At 40.5% G+C, this 22,887-nt stretch overlaps 1 protein-coding gene across 3 annotated transcripts in view; it reads right to left on the minus strand.

Annotated features, from left to right (window-relative positions):
- The window catches only part of PPP6R3 (protein phosphatase 6 regulatory subunit 3), an 82,428-nt gene that overhangs the window by 31,883 nt on the left and 27,658 nt on the right, over window positions 1-22,887 (minus strand). For 2 of the 3 annotated variants that reach the window (XM_065636021.1, XM_065636020.1), the window contains exons 3-12: window positions 19,110-19,342; window positions 17,502-17,688; window positions 16,476-16,613; window positions 15,911-15,976; window positions 13,518-13,630; window positions 12,755-12,868; window positions 11,475-11,604; window positions 5,669-5,821; window positions 1,505-1,654; window positions 932-996 (exon numbers count right to left, since the gene is read on the minus strand). In XM_065636021.1, coding sequence (XP_065492093.1) covers window positions 932-996; window positions 1,505-1,654; window positions 5,669-5,821; window positions 11,475-11,604; window positions 12,755-12,868; window positions 13,518-13,630; window positions 15,911-15,976; window positions 16,476-16,613; window positions 17,502-17,688; window positions 19,110-19,336 — 1,343 coding nt within the window. In that variant the 5' untranslated portion in view covers window positions 19,337-19,342. Of the gene's footprint in view, window positions 1-931; window positions 997-1,504; window positions 1,655-5,668; window positions 5,822-11,474; window positions 11,605-12,754; window positions 12,869-13,517; window positions 13,631-15,910; window positions 15,977-16,475; window positions 16,614-17,501; window positions 17,689-19,091; window positions 19,343-22,887 lie in introns of those variants that run through there. The other variant, XM_065636022.1, reaches the window with a different exon arrangement.

The following is a 22,887-nucleotide window of genomic DNA, read 5'->3' on the forward strand; positions in this document are numbered from 1 at the left end:
CACTGGATCAAGAACATTCTTATCCAACCAAAGAATAGTTTTAGGTTGGATCTATGGAAATAACTTCCCATACATCTCTCCTACGAGAGTCTAATTGCTGATAAAGTTTACAGTTCTCTATAATCTCAGGAGAATACAATAAAAAACATGTTCTCCCAAATGTCTTCTACAGTTAAATTAAGTCACATTCTCTTTATACCCACCTTTTTCACCTACTTCAACACTATTTTCAGGTCAATTATATTAGCTATATATTTACTATCTGATGCACATCAAATAGGAACAGGAATACTCTGGGAAGAACTGTCTGAAATAATAAGTAAGCAAACCAGCAACACCATCCCAGTCAGCTAATTCAATACTTTGACAAGTTAGAGCTAACATTCACTGTTCAGTATCTTCTGAGCCAAACTTAGGAGCCTTCAGAGAGCTGTTTTACCACCTCAGGTGAAGACTGAGGGTTTTTTTCTCCTAGCTACTTGAAACTTCCATCCTATCACAAACACATACTTTTAGAAGGTATTCCATTGCTGAGGACTTGGCTTTTACTGCTTAGGAGTCTGTTGCTCCCCAATAAGCAATATGCTTTGATGCGTTTATAAATAATTTTAATTGCTTACTGGAAAAAAGTATTTTCTGTCCACTCAAAACTTACGTTATGTTTGTGTACTTGAACACGGGCAGACTTTAAATATCATAGTAATATCTTACACATGGCAAGAATGACAAACTATTGTATTCTGAAATGATCATGGGAAAAAGCATTAGAATGCTACCAAAAAGTAGTATGTGAGAAAGCTTTAATCATCCAAATAGTAATATACAAGTGTCTTTAGAACTGGCAAGATCAGTTATGAATTGGTCACAGGTTCATTTCACAATTCAAGTCTTAGGTAAACAACTGGAGGGAATGAGACAACTGGTTACTCACTGTTTCTTCTCATTCATCTCCCATGCTTCAAGTATTCGTTCTATTAATTGGCACTTGAGGAAGAGCTAGCAAAAAAGCAAAATATGCTTAGTAGCAGTGAAATGGAACACTATTATACATTTTACAGTTGATTTTGAAGTCTTACAAGACAAATAATATCAGGTTCAGGACAAATACTTTCACTGAAAGGTTTAAAGTTGAGAAGCAGCAGTCAGATCCCAACCAGAAACCTAAAAGCTACAACTACATTAATTCTACTTCTCTTTATAGCTGCTGAGTTTAGTAGCACCAAGCTATTGAAAGCTATTTTAATTCTTAAAAATAAGAGGAACATTTTTAAGGAAAATAAATACTTACAGCTCTGCACACATGCTCACTTTGGGGCAGCAAAAATCTACTCTATGGCATTTTCAGGTTTAACACCCTGAACTGACATTTTAAGAAAAAACAGAAAAATATTCCTCTTCATTCTATACATAAAGTAATATTGGGGTACATTTTACATAAAAGTAACTGCTACAGCAGCCTGGAGACAACAAAATTCAATAGATTCCCAAAACACCCACGACTTACATGTTTCAGTAAGAGATTGCCCCCTATGGAATCCTGATCTGTAATTGTGCCATTTTCTGTGCTTTCAAAAGGACTTGCAAGAATCAATGCAATACAGATTTCTACTTGAGTATGCAAAAAGTTGTTCCATGTATACTTAAAGAACATGTCCTGTAAAACAATTCAACAAGGTTCATACAAACAAAGGTCTTTTCATGAAACGTAACCAATAGTCTCACTCCTAAATGTCATCTGAATTACTACACAAGAATAAATTAATTTTTACAGTAAGTATTATTGTGCAAGACAAAATTTGTGATGTACAATAAATTCTTGTACTTCCTATTATCTGAACACAAGGACTATCATACTGGATCAGAACAAAACTCAACTGTAACTGGATTTATCCTGGGGGCAGGCAATAATGCAATTTCAGAGAACAAAGAGAGGAAGGAATGACTCTCACCACTTACATTCTTTCTGCTAGCTGCAGCCCAGAGAGTCCCAGAGTCAGAAGCGTTACTTCTGACCTTAGTAGCCCTTGACAGATTTCTCTTTTTTGAGTTCACTTAACCTTCTAGCACCTGCAATACTGTTTATAAAGTGCTCCTTACTTTAGTGAGATTCCTTACAAAATCATATCTACCTGTTTTGGAGCTGTCATCTACTAATTTTATTCTATTACAGAAGGCTACCTCAGATAATCTAGATGCAATTTAAAGATTATTAAATGCCATACACAGACAAATACTGAGGCTGAGATACAATATACAGCGTTCAGTTAATCATGTTGCCTGTTCTCTACATTTTCGCTCTTCAACACAGGAAAGATTTTTCTCAAGCTTTATGTCCAGTTATTTTACACTACTTCTAACTGGAAAACTCAAATGATTGCTGCCACTGGTAAAATGAAATTAGTTATGGAAATATGTGTAATGACTGGAACAGTATTAAACAATTTCAGCCTCCTTCAAAATAAAGCTTTTCTTTCAGTTCTCCTAAACAAATAACATCCTACAATAAAGATACACTACTGGAACTAGACGATTACTTTTCTTAACAGTCAAGTCTGCACAGTAAAGCATGTGCTGTTTCAGCAAACAGCATGAAGCACTGAGAAGTTTATATGGCTATAATTACTTTTTCCTCTCCTTATGCAAAGAGAAAAAAGCACGTCCACATCTCACTGTATTTAGTTTACAAAATAATCTACTTAAAACAACACAGAATAACAGAATCATTTTGGTTGGAAAAGACCTTTTAAGATCATCAAGTCCAACTGTTAACCTAACACTGTCAAGTCCACCATGTCCCTAAGAATCACCTCCCTACAACCTCCTTTCAGGTAGTTGTAGAGAGTGATAAGGTTTACCCTCAGCCTCCTTTTCTCCAGGCTAAACAGCCACAGTTCCCTCAGCCATTCCTCATAAGACTTGTGCTCCAGACCTTTCACTGGCTTTGTTCCCCTCCTCTGAACTCATTCCACTACCTCAATGTCTTTCTTGTAGTGAGGGGCCCAAAACTGAACACTGTATTCAAGGTGCAGCCTCACCAGTGCTGAGTATAGGGGGACGATTGCTTCCCTAGTCCTGCTGGCCACACTATTCCTCATACAAGCCACAATGCTGGTGGCCTCTTTGGCCACCTGGACACACTACTGGCTCACGTTCAGCCAGATGTCAACCAACACCCCCAGATCCTTTTCCTCCAGGCAGCTTTCCAGCCACTCTTCCCCAAGCCTGTAGCATTGCATGATGTTGTTTTGATTCAAGTGCAGGACCCGGGACTTGGCCTTGTTGAGCCTCATACAACTGGCCTCAGTCCATTGATCCAGATTGTCCAGATCCCTTTGTAGAGCCTTTCTACACTCAAGCAGTTCAACACTCCCACCCAACTTGGTGTCAGGTGCAAACTTACTAAGGGTGCATAAGATCCCCTCATCTAGATCGTTGATAAAGATATTAAACAACTGGCCCCAGTACTGAGCTCTGGGGAACACAACTCATGACCAACTGCCAACTGGATTTGACTTCATTCACTCTCTGGTCCTGGCCATCCAGCCAGTTCTTCACCCAGTGAAGAGTACACCCATTCAAGCCATGACCTGCCAGTTTCTCCAGAAGAATGGTGTGGCAAACAGCGTCAAAGGCTTTACTGAAGTACACAGCATCCACAGCCTCTCCCTCATCCACTGAGTGGGTCACCTTGCCATAGAAGGAGATCAGGTTGGTCAAGCAGGACCCGTCTTTCATCAATCCATGCTGACTGGGCCTGATCGCCTGGTTGTCTTGTATGTGCCACATAATCGGCACTCAGGATGATCTGTTCCACGACCCTCCCTGGCACCAAGGTCAGGCTGACAGGCTTGTAATTCCCCAAATCCTCTTTCCGGCCCTTCTTGTAGCTGGGTGTCACATTTACCAACTTCCAGTTGACTGGGGCCTCCTCGGTTTAGCCACGACTGCTGATAAATAATTGAAAGTGGCTCTTCCCTCTGCCAGCTCCCTCAGTATCCTTCGATGGATCCCATCTGGCCCCATAGACTTGAGTGTATTTAAGTGGTGTAGCAAGTCATTAACAATTTCCCCTTGGATTTTTTGGGCTTCATTTTGCTCCCTGTCCCTGTCTTCCAGCTCAGAGGGCTGGCTACCTGGAGCACAACTGGTCTTACTATTAAAGACTGAGGCAAAGATGGCATTTAGTACCTCAGCTTTTCCCTTGTCCTCTGTCACTATGTTTTCCCCCACATCCACCAGAGGTTGGAGATTCTCCTTAGCCCTCCTTTTGTTGCTGACATATTTAGAGAAGCTTTTTTTATTTCCTTTTACAGCAGTAGCCAGGCTGAACTCTAGTTGGGCTTTGGCACTTCTAGTTTTCTCCCTGCCTAACTTCACGGCATCCTTGTAGTCCTCTTGAGTAGCCTGCCCCTTCTTCCAAAGATTATAAATTCTCCTTTTATTCCCAAGTTCCAGCTGATGCTCTCTATTAAGCCAGGCCGGTCTTCCCCACCGGCTCATCTTTCGGCACACGGGGACAGTCTGCTCCTGCGCTTTTAAGATTTCCTTCTTGAGGAGCAACCAGCTTTCCTGGACTCCTTTGCCCTTCAGGACTGCCTCCCAAGGGACTCTGACAACCAGCCTCCTACACAGGTTAAAGTCTGCCCTCTGAAAGTCCAGGATAGCAGTTCTGCTGACCACCCGTCTTACTTCTCCAAGAATAGAAAACCTGGTCATTTCATGATCACTATGCCCAAGTTGACCTCCAACCACACATTACCCATGACTCCTTCTCGGTTCACAAACAACAGGTAAAGTGAGGTGCCTTCCCTAGTTGGCCCACTGACCAGCTGTGGCAGAAGGTTGTCTTCCACACAGTCCAGGAGCCTCCTAGATTGTTTCTGCTGTGTTGTGTTTCCAGCAGACATCTGGTAAGTTGAAGTCCCCAATGAGAAAAATGGCTAGCAATGCAAGTTTTCAAAGCGTGTACATTCCCTTACACCACATACCTAGGAACAACTTCAGTTATTGTATAGAAGTTAGCACCTGTACACAACTCCAACTTGTGCAGAGAGATTGAGATGGTTACAACTACAGCTGTACTAATTAGTTGAAGGAAAAAGGGATTTTACACTAAAACAACTTGGTGCAGAGAAAATATTTATACTTCACGTTTGTAACTGCTTGCTTAGAAGCAGAAGTTCTGCATTCTGAAACTGCAGTTTAAGTTCCGGCACATTTCACTAGTTATTTTTTAACCAACACCAACTTTTGAATTTTTTGGTCAACCTAAATACAAAAAAACCATGTCCTACTATAGCTGAAGTATGAGCTAGGATGTATTCAAAGTATACATTCCACTTTAGCACAAAAGCAGTGAGTTAACTGACTGAAAGTTCGTTGTGCAACATCTTGCTTTCAGAGGTTTGAAGGCATACAAACTACCAAGAATAACTGTCCTTTTATAGGACACTGCTGAGATACTATTTGGTGTGCTATATATTATTAAGAGAAGAAAATGGGTTGAGGGAACAACTTAATAAAAGAATGAAAAAAGCAGGGAAGCCGTGAACATGGCTGAAAAATTGAGAAGATACATACGAAAAAATAAGCTGGTTATCTGCAGTGACATAAAGAGCAGACAAGATCTTAACAGCAATCCTTAAAGAAGTCAGCATAAAGTTCTTACCAGTATTACTCCTATGCTGTTAAGCTCTATAAGCTCCTGATTCACACTGCTTGTATTTGTCTGTAAAAGGCTAGATATTAATCTAATAACATTTAAACGTGTGTTTCCCACAGGTGGATCCAATATACCCCAGGTTGTCTTCATGACACTTTTCTGAAAAAGATACACACATAAAATCCACTAGAATATCTTTAAAAAACAGCCCATCATTACTATGCACAATGACAAGGTAGTGCTTAAAAACATATACAGTCCTTGAACAACAGTCTTACCTTTACCCTGCAAAAAAGCAATTTTTAGTTCTGAACCCTATAGCTTATTTTATGTACATAGACTAGAAGCACTAAAACCAGCCACATGAAACCAACGACATCGTAAAAATTGATTGTTAACTCTAGACAGGATCTCAGAGTAGATGCATTCTACCCAACCTTGAAAGGAAATAGGAGATACTACCTAGGAAATGCTTCTCACTGGTTAATCCATGTACAGTTATAGTCCACACCACAGGTGTCAAACACAGAGCCTGTGGGCTGAATCCAGCCTGCCTCCTTGTGTTATCCAGCCCAGCACTTTGTTTCCACACAGCAGTGACAAGCTTCTTGTCCCCAGGCTCCTGCCAGCATGCTGGTCACATGGTGTGTGATGGGCGTTATGCTGCAGGAGCATGGTGTTTGAAAGAGTTTGACAGACCTGCATTACAGGATTATCATTGCAATAAAGTTATAGTTAGAGAAAACACCTTTTGGGATTTCTCTGTGCACAGAACAAATGGGCCTTGCAGAAGAGAGCACAGCAAAGTTTTTAAAATAACTTTGTTCTGTTTGTTTTTCTCTGAGGTATTTATGATTTTACCAGCTGTATACTGCATTATTACACAATGCCAGCATTTCCCTCTTCTGCTTGTGCTATCAGGAATATTTCAAGTTGCTCAAACGAAATGTGGAGGAGTAGTATGCTATAATTTCAATGGTATTTCTGATTAGAAGATGTGTTCATGTGTAACAGTTTGGAGGATGAGGAGGGTCAGAGAGGAGAGAAGTATCAAAAAAGCTAAAGGCTGCATAAGAGTACCTGAATGTTTTATCCCTTTTTAGTTAATATGCAATTACAGTCACCGAGTAGAAACTACTGAGTTTCCGCTAGTGTTACTGAAACTGATGAAACTAGTGCTATTAAGTTGTCATGGAGTAGAAAGAAGCTACGCACCATTTCTGATTCTATTCTGAAAGCCTTTTACTTTCCTGTTGCTCTCAAAACCAGTCTCACATCTCGTAGATTATTACAAATATTTGCTTTTGTTAATTAAAACAAAATCTAGCATCCAAAAATGCAAGACTTAAATCTATTTGATTTAGTTTATATAGACCTTTTAAAACAGGACTGTATAAATGTAATTGTAGGACTGTCCTAAAATTACATTTGACCCTTTAAAGGCAATGTGGGGCTGATGTGGCCCCTGGTGAAAATGAGTTTGACACCCCTGGTCTACACTGCTACAATATACACAAAACAGCTAGGTGGACAGTCTCCGATTATATTGTAACGCCTCAACAACCTTAACTTCATATACTTGAAAACAGTTTCATTAAGCAACAAGTTTCTCTGCTGTCTTAGTCTAATGTTATATAAGAAACAAGTTCCATCTCTTGTCTTTGAAGGAGTTAGTTCCAACATAGCAAGAATCTCTTTCCATGCCCTGATGGGTCCTTGTATTAATATTTCAATTGTAAGTTTCATGGTTCTTACATTGACATTTTAGTTATGTGACAACTCTTCTGGCTTGTTAACCTGCTAAGTGCCAGTCAATAAGAAAAATCTGGTATTAGCTACCATAAGGGCTAAAAATCTAGTAGCAAATATGCAGTGAGCAGGGGAATTAATAATGAAAACGTCTTCCTATCTTAAGGTACGAACACATTTTGACAAGGAGCCCACTACTGTCTTCTGTAATACTGGATGTCATTTTTGCCTATCTTCACCCTTGCATGAGAAAAAAGATGACTGACATCCTGCTAGTTCATTTAGCCCATAATCACAGAATCACAGAATCACAGAATGTTAGGGATTGGAAGGGACCTCAAAAGATCATCTAGTCCAATCCCCCTGCCAGAGCAGGAAAACTTAGGTGAGGTTACACAGGAAGGCGTCCAGGCGGGTTTTGAATGTCTCCAGAGAAGGAGAATCCACAACCTCCCTGGGCAGCCTGTTCCAGTGCTCTGTCACCCTCACTGAGAAGAAGTTTCTTCTCACATTTAAGTGGAACCTCTTGTGTTCCAGCTTGAACCCATTACCCCTTGTCTTACTGTTGGTTGTCACTGAGAAGAGCCTAGCTCCATCCTCGTGACACCCGCCCTTTATATATTTATAAACATTAATGAGGTCACCCCTCAGTCTCCTCTTTTGCAAGCTAAAGAGACCCAGCTCCCTCAGCCTTTCCTCATAAGGGAGATGCTCCACTCCCTTAATCATCTTTGTGGCCCTGCGCTGGACTCTCTCCAGCAGTTCCCTGTCCTTCTTGAACTGAGGGGCCCAGAACTGGACACAATATTCCAGATGAGGTCTCACCAGGGCAGAGTAGAGGGGAAGGAGAACCTCTCTGGACCTACTAACCACCCCCCTTCTAATACACCCCAGGATGCCATTGGCCTTCTTGGCCACAAGGGCACAGTGCTGGCTCATGGTCATCCTGCTGTCCACCAGGACCCCCAGGTCTCTTTCCCCTACACTGCTCTCTAATAGGTCATTCCCCAACCTGTACTGGAACCTGGGGTTGTTCCTGCCCAGATGCAAGACTCTACATTTCCCCTTGTTATATTTCATTAAATTTTTCCCCGCCCAACTCTCTAGCCTGTCCAGATCTCGCTGGATGGCAGCACAGCCTTCTGGCGTGTCAGCCACTCCTCCCAGCTTGGTGTCATCAGCAAACTTGCTGATAGTACACTCAATTCCCTCATCCAAGTCATTGATGAATATATTGAACAGTATTGGTCCCAGAACTGACCCTTGAGGCACTCCACTAGATACAGGCCTCCAACCAGACTCCGCCCCATTGATCACAACTCTCTGGCTTCTCTCCTTCAGCCAGTTTGCAGTCCACCTCACTACCCGATCATCCAGTCCACACTTCCTCAGTTTTGCCGTGAGGATGCTGTGGGAGACGGTGTCAAATGCTTTGCTGAAGTCAAGGTAGACCACATCCACTGCTCTGCCATCGTCAATCCACCTTGTTACGTCTTCATAAAAGGCTATGAGGTTGGTCAAACACGACTTCCCCTTGGTGAAGCCATGTTGACTGTCCCTGATGACCCTCTTATCCTTGATATGTCTTAAGATGGCACCAAGGATAAGGTGTTCCATCACTTTCCCAGGGATGGAGGTGAGGCTGACCGGTCTATAGTTGCCTGGGTCCTCCTTCTTGCCCTTTTTGAAGACCGGAGTGACATTTGCTTTCCTCCAGTCCTCAGGCACCTCTCCCGTTTCCCAAGACTTGGCAAAGATGATGGAGAGCGGTCCAGCAATGACTTCAGCCAGCTCCCTCAGCACCCTCGGGTGCATCCCATCTGGACCCATGGATTTATGGATGTCCAGATTGCTTAATTGCTCCCTAACCCAGTCCTCATCAACTGAGGCAGACTCCTCCATTGCCCTGCCTTCCTCTGGGGCCTCAGGGGTACGGGGCTCCTCAGGACAGCCTCCGGCAGAGTAGACAGAGACAAAGAAGGCATTCAGTAATTCTGCCTTCTCTGTATCTTCTGTCACCAGGGCACCCACCCCGTTCATCAGTGGGCCTACATTGCCTCTGGTGTTAGTTTTATCTGCCATGTATTTGAAGAACCTCTTCCTGTTGTCCTTGACCCCTCTCGCCAGGTTTAACTCTAAGGAGGCCTTAGCTTTCCTAGTTGCCTCCCTACATCCTCTGACAACAGCCTTATATTCTTCCCAAGTGGCCAGCCCCTCCTTCCATGATTTGTAAACCCTCCTCTTCCACTTGAGTTTGCCCAGCAGTTCCCTGTTTAACCACGCAGGTCTCCTGGCTCCCTTCCTTGACTTCCTGCGCGTCGGGATGCACTGATCTTGAGCTTGGTAGAAGCAGTCCCTGAAAGTTAACCAACTATCTTGGGCGCCTTTACCTTCAAGCAGCCTTGCCCACGGGATTCCCTCCAGCAACTGTTTGAAAAGGCCAAAGTCGGCCCTGCTGAAGTCCAGGGTTGCAATTCTGCTCGGTATTCTGCTCCCACCACAGGAGATTCTGAACTCCACCATCTCATGGTCACTGCAACCAAGGCAGCCCCCCACCTTTACTGCTTCGACCAGACCCTCCTTGTTAGCGAGGACGAGATCCAGCAGCGCACCTCTTCTAGTCGGCTCCTCCACCATTTGCATGAGAAAGTTATCGTCAATGCACTGGAGGAACCTCCTAGACTGAGGCTGGCTGGCTGAGTAGTCCTTCCAGCAAACATCAGGGTAGTTAAAATCCCCCATAACAACCAGAGCCTGTGACTGTGAGGCCACGCTCAGCTGCCCATAGAAGGCCTCATCAACTTCCTCACCCTGATCTGGTGGCCTGTAATAGACTCCCACAATAGTGTCACCCCTGCCAGCCTGCCCCTTAATTCTCACCCACAGACTCTCAACTCGCTCCTCAACCGCACCTGGACAGTACTCTATACATTGCAGTTGCTCTCTCACATAAAGAGCAACTCCACCACCACGCTTGGCTGGCCTGTCTTTCCTGAAAAGGGCATAGCCATCCATGACCACATTCCAGTCATGTGAGCTGTCCCACCATGTCTCTGTAATTGCCACCAGATCATAAGGCAAAAATCAAAAGGATGCTCATTTAACTGGTACTCAAAATGAGCAACAGATTCAATAACTTCACTAAGTGACACTCAGATGCTAAGTATGTTAAATCATCAGACAATAATGAAGTATCTGATGTGACCCTGCTTCTACTGTAATATATACCTGTAACTTGTCATGTAGTTGCAATAAAGACAGTTTATTTGCATTTTATTACCTCTTCTGCATTTGGAAATCTTGAGGTCTCATCTTCTTCAGTCTAAAATAAACTTTAACACTACCTTGACCCTGCCCGATCTGGTATTTTATACACCTTTAGTCTTTATTTTCACTTCAGCTCACAGGTCCTTCTCTCTTATGGAATGTGTCACCCAGTTGAGGGTGCAGTGCTTAAGCTGTAATTCTGCCAATGAAGATTTGAGTGGAAAAATACAAACAGATCACAGGTAACTCCTCTATTTATACATCTTATATTTATCTTTTGCAACAAGATGACATAGATAAGTCATTTAAATCAATTTGAAAGTCCAAGTGATTTAACTTGACTACAGTGCAGGGTGCGCATCATGGAGCTAGTGTACTTGGAGTCCTTGCCAAGCCCAGAGGAACTGAGCAGGCCTCGTGTGGGCCATGTCAAAGTTCCAAACAACTGAAACATCCATAGTCCATGTTCCCTACTGAAATAGGATTTCCGAGCAGAAAACAAGACCCATCTTCAGAATATATAGTTAATCTCTTATCATTTTCAGAAATAAGTAATCGCCTCAGGGCTGTTCTGCTAATTAAACAAAGTTTAAGCTGGAAAAGCATATCAATTAGCACAACACACTGACTCGGGGACAACAATAATGAATAGCAAAGCTCACAACAGGCTGGGAAGGAGCCTGGCCACTTGACCAAAAGTTGTTGAACTGGGTTTTGTTATTATAACTTGCCTAAAGTACAGTCACACAGTGACAGGCTTATTTCCATTAATTTTGTAACACAAGATTTCACTTACTTTTGGAGGCTCAAGCAGGAGCTCATGGAAGGATGAAAGTCGTGCCTTTATGGCTTCTAAAACACTTCTGTTGACCGAATATGTTGAATTGCTCATGCCTGGAGGACAGATCTCTACATGGCCTTCAAATCTAAAACACACATAAGGAAAACCTGACAATATCAAAACTAGTTGTAAAACATATTTGAGAGTGACACAGTTCTGCAAAAAGAATTAAGAGGCAAGTAAAAAGGTTACAAAGTAAGTGTGAAGTACTTGTTGAACAAAGTTTTTCCAAACACTAGCCCCAGTACTTTTAGATTTATTGTGCTTGAAATCTTCAATATGGTTTTGAGATAAAACATTACAGCTTTTTAAGGCAGATAAAGAGCTTCACTCATCTATTCTGAACATAAACAAGTTTGTTGTGACTGCCACTTAATAGAATGAATCCTGTCTGCAATTGCTAACCTAAAGATATGTAAATCCTTTCAGTTTTAGGTCAGTCTGACAAAGATAAGGGTGACTTGCAAAACACCTGATCACGAACTACAAAGACTACTGACCTTGCAGCTTTAGATATTTTGACACCTGCACAATTAGTTGCAGTCTTGCTTTAAAACATCAACATTGTTGGATAAGGTGTCCTTCAGGTGAATGTTGCTCATTATACGCTAAAAGGATTATGTAATGCAACATGCAAATGTGTAACCAATTGGCTCTTTAGGACTGCCCTGAGTAGTGATAAGATTTTTATACAAAACGGCTGTTAATTTTCTTTCCGGTACGCTGGCTTTATTCCAGCATCCACACTTGTGCAACTCTGTAAGAAACAGTATCTTATATCTGTGTGCTACAATCTGGCTCTTTTTTGCACACTGGGTGATACAACCTTGGTTTTGGGACAACAAGTTGAATGTTCCACAGTGATCTGTTCAACAGTTTCCCAAAGTGAAGTTGTAATAAAATTCCAAATAACTTTTTTTAAAAAACCTCAATGCCTACCCAGTGCACTGTATATATTTACTCTATTCCTTCTATCCAGAAACAAGCTGATGAAATGCAATTAGCCTGATCTGTCCAGTGGCACTTTAGCTTTTAGAAAAAACTGCAGAAAGACCAGTCTTTGCTGAAAGTGTACTAATGCCAACTGCAATTGCTTGGTTTGCTCTTTTACTTCTTCAGATATAAGAAGCCACAAAAATAGTTCAGTCAGAAGTACAGGGAAGATACTTGCTATTGCAAAACAGTACTTTAGTTAAATTACACAGGCATAATTTAAGCAAAATAAGAACACTTACGTCTGTCGTCTTGTCTCAAGTAAGGTCAATAGTATTTGGATTGCACTGACTATTGCAGATTCATTTTTTTCTTTATGAAAAATATTAGACAGCAGCTGCTCTATGATCTCTTGTCTGAAAAGAAAAGCACTGGCATCAGACGTAACACTGCTTCACGATGCAGCTGTTAACAGTAGTAGCTACCATTTCCCTATGTAAAATTAATAAGGGGATAATACGAAGAAAACTACTAGCTATTTCAAGATAGCAGGACGATCGCTCCCATTCACGCTGCCCCAGTTGTGTTTTCCTATCCCATCCACTGATCTATCTTTTTGATATGACAACCAACACTACACAAAGGGAGTTTTCAGCCAGATCAAAAACCTGATTTCAGCTTGCCATAACAGCCACACAAAACTAAACCTATAACAAGCAAAAGAAGGGAATACGGGAGAATCTTCTCCAGCAGAAACAAACACTTAGATCAACTTAAAATAAGTAACAGATTAAGGTCAAAATATCCCATCTGTGCTCTGCACAGTATCAAGGTGACCTCCACGTGTCTGATCTCACTAACTTTGGCAGTGTGGGAAAATTTTTTAATGATTTCTAACAATTTTTACTTGCTGAGATATTTTAAATTATACAGACAGATGATGGGTAGTCAAAAAAATTCACCTGAAAAGTAGAGCCAGCCATTTCTAAAAGTTTTCATATGCAAAAGTTAAAAACTGTTTTTTTAATGAACTGAAATAAAATCAAATTCAGAAAGGCAACTTACTTCTCTAGACTTGCAAGCAGTGGATCTGGTTCTGAACTGTTCTGTACTTGTAACATCTGGTCTCTGCTCAGACGAATAATTTCACAGAGTGACTGTGATGCATTTGAATGCCTCTGGAACAGGAAAACATAGCTTTGCACTATGACAGTAACAAGATCATACAATCATAGAATCTCCTCAGTTGGAAGGGACCCACAAGGATCATCGAGTTCAACTCCTGTCCCTGCATATGACAGCCCCACAGATCACACCATACGTCTGAGGGCATTGTCTGGTCTCTTCTTGAATACTGACAGGCTTGGGGCTGTGACTACTTCCCTGGGGAGCCTGTTCCAGTGCTCCACTACCCTCCAGGTGAAAAACCTTTTCCTATAGTCCAACCTAATCCCTGCCCTGGCACATGTTCCTGCCATTCCCTCCAGTTCTGTCACTGGTTGCCAGAGAGATCAGCACCTATGCTTCCTTCTCCCCTTGTCAGGAAGCTGTAGGCCACAATGAGGTCTCCTCTCAGTCTCCTCCAGGCTGAACAAACCAAACAGCAACTTGAGCTGCTCCTCATATGGCTTCCCCTCCAAACCCTTCCCCAACTTCATAGCCCTCTTCTGGACACTCTCCAGTAGCTTTTTCATACTTTGGCACCCAGAAGTGCACATAGTACTCCAGGTGAGACAACACCAGTGCAGAGTAGAGCAAGACAATTACCTTCTTCAAACAGCTGGCAATGCTGTGCTTGATGCACCCCGGGGACACTGTTGGCCCTCTTGGCTGCCAGGGCACACTGTTGGCTCAGGTTCAACTTGCCATTGACCAGAACCCCCAGATCTCTCTCTGCAGAGCTGCTTCCCAGCCTCTCATTCCCCCGTCTGTATGTACAGCCAGGGTTGCCTTGTCCCAGGTGCAAAATCCAGCACTTGCCCTTGTTAAACTTCATGCGGTTGGTGATTGCCCAGTTCTCTGATTTATCCAGATCCCTCTGCAGGGCTCTCTGCCCTCTGGAGTGTTGACAGCTCCTGCCCATTTTGTGTCATCAGCGAACTTAGTACGCCCTCAAGTCCTGAGTCTAAGTCATTTATAAAGACACTGAATAGTGCTGACCCTAAGATGGATCCCTGTGGAACTCCACTAGCGACTGGTCACCAGCCTGAAATAATCCCATGTACTAGAACCCTTTGAGCCTGGCCTGTCAGCCAATTGCTCACCCACTGCATTATGTGTTTATACAGCTGTGTGCTGGACATCTTGTCTAGGAGGATACTGTGAGAGACAGTGTCAAAGGCTTTACTGAAATACAAAAAGATCACATCAACGACCTTCTCTTGGTCAACTAGGTGGGTAATGTCGTCATAGAAAAAAATTAAGTTTGTTAAGCAGGACTCATGAACCCATGTTGGCTGGGACCAATGACTGTATTGCCGTTCAGATGTTTTTTCATAACTCCCAGAACAATCTTCTCCATGATTTTGCCAGGAACGGAAGTGAGGGTGACAGGCCTGTAGTTGCCAGGGTCATCCCTGTTGCCCTTCTTGTAGATTGGGACGTTTACCAGCTTCCAGTCAACTGGGACGTCTCCAGAAAAAAAAAAAAAAAAATCACAGAGAGAAGTCTTGCTATGATATCAGCCAGCTATTTAAGTACCCTCAGATGAGTCCCATCAGACCCTATTGACTTGTAGGGATCTAGCTGGAGTAGCAAATCATGTACAAGTTCCAGATTGATTGGTAGTTTATTGTTCACACAGCCATGGTTTTCTAACTCAGGGCTATGTGGGCCCCCAAGTCCATCTTTGGTGTTGAAGACTGAGGCAAAGAAAGCATTAAATGTCTTGGCTTTGTCTACGTCCCTGTTTATAAGGTGACCATGGGCTGATGTTATTTCTAGTTTGCCTTTTGCCATTAACGTATCTTAAAAAGCCTTTTTTATTGTCCTTCACAGTACTAGCCAGCTTCAATTCTAATTGAGCTTTGACCACACAAATTTTCTCCCTACAGTAGCAAGCAGCATCTCTGTAGTCTTCCCATGACACCTGACCTTGCTTCCACTGACCAGTTTCTTTTTTTGCTGTAGTTCAAGAAGATCCCTGCTCAGCCAAGCTGGCTTTTTGCCTCACCTGCTAGATTTCTGGCATTTTGGAATTGCCTGGTCCTGTGCTTTTAGTAGGTGGTACTTAAAAATCGAATAACACTGATGGACCCCAGCACCTTCAAAAACTTCTTCCCAGGGAATATTACTAAGTAGTTTTCTAGATACTGGAGAGGAGGCAACCACACTTAAATACTGAAATCAGCTTACTGAGAAAAGTAAGCAGAAATCAGTAAAACTAAGATTTCTACTACTATGCTGTACAGCATCTAGCTGAACATATAAACCCAGAAGAGTGTCAGACCAATACTTACATCTTCATCTTGAGATGGATGTACAATTTCCACAAGCCGCTGAATAATTCTCTCCTCATTTAACCACTGCAAAAGTGTTTATGGGTGTTAGTAAGAATGTTATCTAAGTGAATGAATTAAACTAATTAAAATTAACAAAATGAAAAGAATGCCACAAGTCATACTGTCAATATCTCTAAATAAGGACTAACAGTACTTTAGAAAAAACGAAGAGTAAAATTAATGTTTCTGAGCAACTGTAAAAAAAGCCTTAGGTATAATTTCTAAATAAACTTTCTGATGCCAGAAAGGGTGTTCAGTAAGGTCCAAAACTTTTCAAAAACTGCATCTGGCAGTTGTAAGTTAGATATTAAAGACCAGGGGAAGGGACCAGCCACTCAGGTTTTAAATTGTCCCCACAAGCACCGTTGCTCCACTAGAAGAAATACGGGCAGCTCCAAGCCAAAAAAACCCCTACGCATCAAACTTCAGCACATTTAAGAACTAAACTTTGTAAAACCAGAAGAAGATAAGCCATTTTACAGTTCACTCATGTCAGACAAAAACTCTGAGACATTTCACTTACATTTAACACTTCTTGTCGTGGCTGTGGAGGTTCTATGCAAGTCAGTAGCCTGAGCAGTAAGTCCATTATAGCAGAGGTCCCTATGTGCTTAATAATGAGGTCTACAAAATCATGTTTCCTCTTTAAAAAATCCACAATCTAGAAATTAAAAACAAGTAAGCTTACATCTGCTTATCTGTATGTTATATGCTAAATTACACCAACCAGTTTTAGCTTCCTAACCAAACGAAGAAAATAAATGAGAATAAATGAGAACTTTTGCCACTTAAAGCTTGATAAAATAATACAAGATAAAATAATACATATAGAGTAGCAAAAGCGGCACAGGACAGATTCATACTACAGAGTGTTTTGGGCCTCCTCTAAATACCAACCTGCTGACCATAAACTACTTATAATCCAATGCACAGTCAGCTTTCCTTTTTGGTATGAATTACTCTCATCCCTGCTTAGTGGGCAAAGTTTGACACAGCAGAACCTTAACACAATACAAACAAATACAGAACTCACCAAATTAAAGATACAGAATAGAGTCACAAACTTAATTTGCTCAGGGACAAGAGCCAGTCCTTGCAGCTCTTTGCAGTATTGGGCCACATGAATGCAGCATACAACATTCCTAATTCAGGATTCCAAATGTCCCTCACCGTGTCCTATAACCATTCTTCACACCAAATTGGACCCACCCCCAGTGATTCAATTCACTTATCTTCACCTCTAACAGCAGTTAATGCAAATATCACCCTATAAAATACTGAGCTAAGCCAAAAGGTAAGCACTCACACACTGACTGCACAATTATTATAGCCCAGGCAAATCTGAATCAAGTACAATTTACTCATGCACATATATTTTTAATCCTGTGCATACAATTAAAAAAAAAAAGTGTCTTCAGCTAGTATGGAAGTCGAATGGTCTTTTTTGACTGAACTGCTATTCTTCAAATGTGCAGCTTAAAGGCAGCTCTGCTGAGTACTACAACTTCATTAGAGCACTTGTTAAATTGGAGAGCTTGTAAATATTTACCTGCTCTGGTTTTCTACTTATAAGAATACTTAGCACCTTGCTGAAGAAACTGGCCAGTAAAGGGTTTAGAGGAGATTCATTTAAGAGGAAGCTGTACAGTTTCATAAGTAAGGATTCTTCTTCTCCCAGCCTATCATTGATCTGTGAGACATCTGATGTAAGCAGCTCACATGATATATTTGGATATCTGGAGAAAAGGAAAAAAAAAATATCCATCATCCATACTTCAAAGTTGTCATACTTCAAGCTCTGAATTCAGAACCTGGTAAGGCTTCTGACCAAGTTTTAAAGCAGCATTGATCTGCACTAATTAAAGCAGCAAACTACTGCAAGGTAACATCACTGCATGTTCAGCCTACAAGCTCTGTTCTTTCATTTAAGAAATGGGCTACTTTGTTTTTCAGTAGCAATAGGACAACACTAGAGAAGTAGAGAAAAGAAAATGCAGGCTTTTATTTGTAAGATCTAGTGTTAAATTCATCTGTTCGAGTACTGATCCACCTCTTTTTTTGAAGGGAAAAAAAGTTAGTTACCAAGAAGTTAAGCAGACTGATAGTACTGAACCAATACTGGGGAGGGAGCAGTGTGTTTGCCCCTTTCTAATGTAACAGGGATTTTATTAAAAAGGTCAAAAGGAATAGCTTCAGCATTTATATATATTTCAATTATGTAGAAATTCAGTGAACTAGTCAAAGTCTGACAAAGTCTGCAAAACTAGTTAGCACTGCTTCATGACACAGAGTCAGAAGCACAGTTCAGAACACTGAGTAATTAAACTAAGAGGCCATCAGGACTAGTTATTTCCTGCCTTTGACAGTGCTATCACCCACTCACACTAACGGTAATTTTGATAGCATCAGCAGCTTAAGGTTTCTAAGCGAAAGATGCTTCAACTTCAAACACTACTAGAAACACTTACAGGAGGCTTGGTTTACCAGAAATGGTGAAGTGCTACAACTAAGAGTGTAGCTTATTTCACAATATTTTTTTAGATACTGTTTTAAGAAAAAAGCAGCTTTCTACATAACAACTCTAAAATAGGCCAAAAATGGTAGAAGTGCTTTTATACTAATTGCTAGGTGTACTTCTGAGTTTGAACCTTCTCAGCAAACTAGTTGAAGTCATGGCCATACTCAATTCTTACAGTTCTAGCTCTGCAAAGGAAAACACCAGCAATTAGCTGTTAAGTATATTCTTTGAAGGAGTGGTACAGACCTTCTAATAAGCATCTTCAAAACATATTACCAATCATCAGTAAAACAAAGCTAAGCACTTAACTATACTACCCAAATAGGGTTTTTCATCCAACTATTTTCTTAAAAATCACAACTACAAGTTTCTTCACATGAGCTCCAATTTAATTTTTTAAGCCTCCTTCGGACAGCAACTGGTTTTGGAAGCACTTGTGATTAAGAAGCTTCCATTTGAAAAATATGTAAATATTAGAATGATTTATTTAAAAGTTCCACAAAGCCCCTTGAACACAAACTTACTCTGAAGAGTACTATATGCCAGCACACAGGGATTTAAACACTATCAAATTAACTGGAGTAAGTTACTCCTCTTTCCACCTTCCCGAGTCTCCCCTACCCCCAAAAGTTTTCCTACTTATATCTAATTTTTTCATCCATGTCTTCAGGTGGCTCTTCGATAATAAACGAAACTAAGTCTTCCAAACATTCTGACTTCAGCAGAAACTCTATAAGTTTGCGATTCTGAGCCTTGCACTCTTGCAGAACATCCTCTTCATCCATCAATTCTTTCAATGTTACATCTTCTCTCTCTAGAAGTGTATCTATGTGAGATGACGAATGGAGATCAAATTTCCAAAACATGCTGGTCTGGATAAAAAGAATATAGATGAAACATTAAGTTTACCAATCTATCTAAGCAGTATTTGTAGTAACACTTCATAGCAGTATTTCATAGTTTCTAGCCCCAAAGGTACCTGCATGCATAGAAACTTTCTAGAACTCAAATGAGACACAACAGTAGATGCTGATGATCAAAAGCTACAAAATCAGGGCTAATTAAAGATGACTGAATACTCCATAGTAATTTTTGTACCTTAAGCAACAGTCAATATTCTAACATCCAAAGAAAAGTTAGGCAGCTCCAGGGTTTTACTTACATGAAAGGAACATGCTAATCTGCATTAAAGAAAAAAGGATAACTTCAGTTTCGGTTTTCAATTTATTCAATCTGCTCTTCCCAACCTTTGTTTTTAATCTATGCACCAAGTCAGAACAACTTCCTCAGCAATTAATAGAGTTAGAAGATAAAACGGGCACTGCATAAATGTGTTACAGTACCACTCCGACTGTTGAAGAAAACACTCATAAAAGGTGGAGGAATTACAATAATTTTAACTTGCAGGCAGCATACATCAAAGTACTGGAGGTAGTACAGGACCTACTCTCTCACTGTACCTCCCTCCAAAAACTTGACACAGAAGAAGGGACAATAAAGTATCCTATGCTAACACATGAAAGGGCAGTGGCCGCAACCACTGAAACACAGAAAAAGCCGTAACAGAAATGTATGAGGAACTTAACCTTTCCTTACAAAATGCTTTGGCACCTCCACGTTAATTCTGTTGCTCTAAGACACCTTGCAACCTGTTGCTACTGAGACAACTGTGCTATCGGTTTATGATAGATCCAATAAACTGCTGATTTAATCTCTTAAGCTCAATATAAAAATTCACTCTCTTACTCCCTCTCTAAAACAGGGACTTTATATGACAACCTCTGACACAGTATCAGCTGGTCTTATGTGAATGCAGAATTTAAACTGATTGAAAGAGATAATATAGAGATCAGTAAGAGCAAGCTACCCTAAAATTTGAAGGAGCATAGTTTTGAGCAGTACTCATTTAAATAAGGAAACACTCCTTTTACTTCTTTAGTAACTGCCTTCCAAGTGTGAAGAATTAATTACATATGTTAATTACGGCTGTGCATTAGCAACATCATCAGCTGCGAGGACATGTAATTACCACAGAGAAAGTAGGTGAATAGTACTATTTTAGCAAGAACACTTCTGTAAGCCGCAGGTTGTATGCAGAAGCAAGCTTAAAGACAATAATCAAACTATGCTTTTGTCATGCACTCTTATAAAAATCTACAAAAACTAGAATATAAATATCTAATTCTTATGCAAAGAGGTCAACAGCTTTAAACATTTATTTCCAAATTAAAATTGATTCAGCATGCACACTACAGCTACTTAGAACAGTGAACTGTAAAATTTATTATAGTCCTTGAGAAGTTTAGAAAAACAGATACAAGTCCAAAGATCCAGCAAAACCCTTATGACTCTCTTCATCAGCAAGACTTCCAGTATTTGGCCTAAATATTGAAAAGCCTGGTATACTCACTATGGAGAAGTTTTAATTGATTTTACAGTTTTCATTGTTGCTTTAACCATTACACACTGATCACTTAATACCACCTTACTTTGCTTAGCCTTTTGTGAGAGACTGTAAGCATACTTAACTGCCCCTAGATCACACAGCTTTCTGTTTAAAGATATGTGAGTCAAACGAAATACATCAGGAAAAGATCCAGATAATTTTGATTGCAGTATCAGTACTTATGATCATCTGAGATCTCATGCAAGGATTAAGTTGTTAAAAAAGAAAAATTTTTTTTTTTACTAAAAGTATTAGTAAACCTACAAGCAGGGTTCAAAACACCTGATCTCACAAATTAGCTTACATCAAGTTATAGAAAGTCGTTATTAAAAACACTAGCTTGTGGGCATTCAGGCTACACAGAGAATTACTGTAAGCAAGTGAAACTAGTGCATTATTAAAGTCACAGATTTTTTTTGTTTTTTAAACCTCTAGAGAGATCAAATCTCTCTCCTTGCCCCAATCGGTGAAAAGTAGCATCTTCGCAAGTAACCACTACCAATGCTAACTTTGGACATAAATCCCTCTACAGCAATTAAAGCTCATTTCAGTAGCTTCTATGTATTTCTGTTACTTATTTCAAGAGAAATTCAACAATGGAAAATAGCAACAACAACAAAAAAAGAGGCGTACTACTGCAAACATGTTACTGCGTTATTTCACAAACTGTCTCCCAGGCAAGCTCTTTTAGGGGGTCCTCCCTCAACATGTCAGGTGCTGGCCAGAGATTATTCCACCACTTTTCAACAGGAGCCCAGATCCTTTGAAATAAGGAAAAATAAACAATATAAAATGTGCCAAAGAGGAAGTCCAGGAACCTTGAAGAGAATTTTCTTAGGTGATAATCTCGAATTAGCCTACCATAGTTCTGAAGTTTTAAAACCAGTAAGTTATTCTTCCCACAGCCTACTGTCCTACCCTCCCTCCCAAAACCTAACAATTCTGAAATTCTGAATTATCTTCATGCTTTTTCAAATTTCAGTCCCATTAACAGTCAGAATTAGGCCTTATGTCCACAAATCAGGAGTGCTCTTCCCAAAATTTCGCTAACTGCAAATTTAGGATAAACTCCACAGGTCAACTGGGTTGTGTTATTCCCCACGTACAAATCCATTAGCAATATGACCAGAAAAATCACAACATTTGGTTTCAATGCAAGATGCAAAAGACTGCCAAATACAAGGCGTTGCTCAAAATAAGATACTACAAGAAGCAAAATAATCCAGGATACTATTAAAAATTCTCAAATGTAGAAAGAAAAATTGTGATAAAGATAGTAAAGCTGCTGCAGATATTTGACTGTCTTTTGTAACTTGAGTTAGCTGTCCATAATCTCTGAAAGTTCCCAGCAAGCGAGACTAACAGACTTCCAATTCACATAGACAGAACTTCTGAAAGTTTATATCAACTTGCTAACGTACAAGTTATGACAATTTAAGATCCTAAGGAACACCTAGCATTCACAAAAATAGTGCTTTGTTTTCTTAGTTAATATTGTTAATAGATTCTTTCTTCTCCGAATGAATGCTGAAATGACATTACATGTAACAAACACCTGACTTAAGTATGAAAGTTAGTTCACCAAAATGAAGAAAGCCTATCAACTGCTCTGAGACACAGGTAACTGAAATTCTCACTATAACTGTTTGCTGAAGGGAAGAAATAAAGCTGAAAAGCGATTCTTTCAGACGAGGAAAAATTGAAGTCTTCTGACTATCATAGCTGAAGAAAACCACACTGTACATACTTTAACAGTAACTAGACTGTGGTTAGTCTAGCGGCCAAATCCTTAATTGCCGTCTCCATCCCAAAAAAAAAAAAAAAGGTAACAATTCTATCGCTAAATTTATCTGTAGCTTTGAGTTGACCTAGCCATCAAACACCTTTCCTGAATGCAGACATTCCTGTTTCCAAGCTACAGGACAAACACATGAATTCTAGTCAGACAAGTATATAGTTTATTTTTAGACA

Source organism: Caloenas nicobarica, chromosome 5 (genome assembly GCF_036013445.1).
Source record: "Caloenas nicobarica isolate bCalNic1 chromosome 5, bCalNic1.hap1, whole genome shotgun sequence".
NCBI lineage: Eukaryota > Metazoa > Chordata > Aves > Columbiformes > Columbidae > Caloenas > Caloenas nicobarica.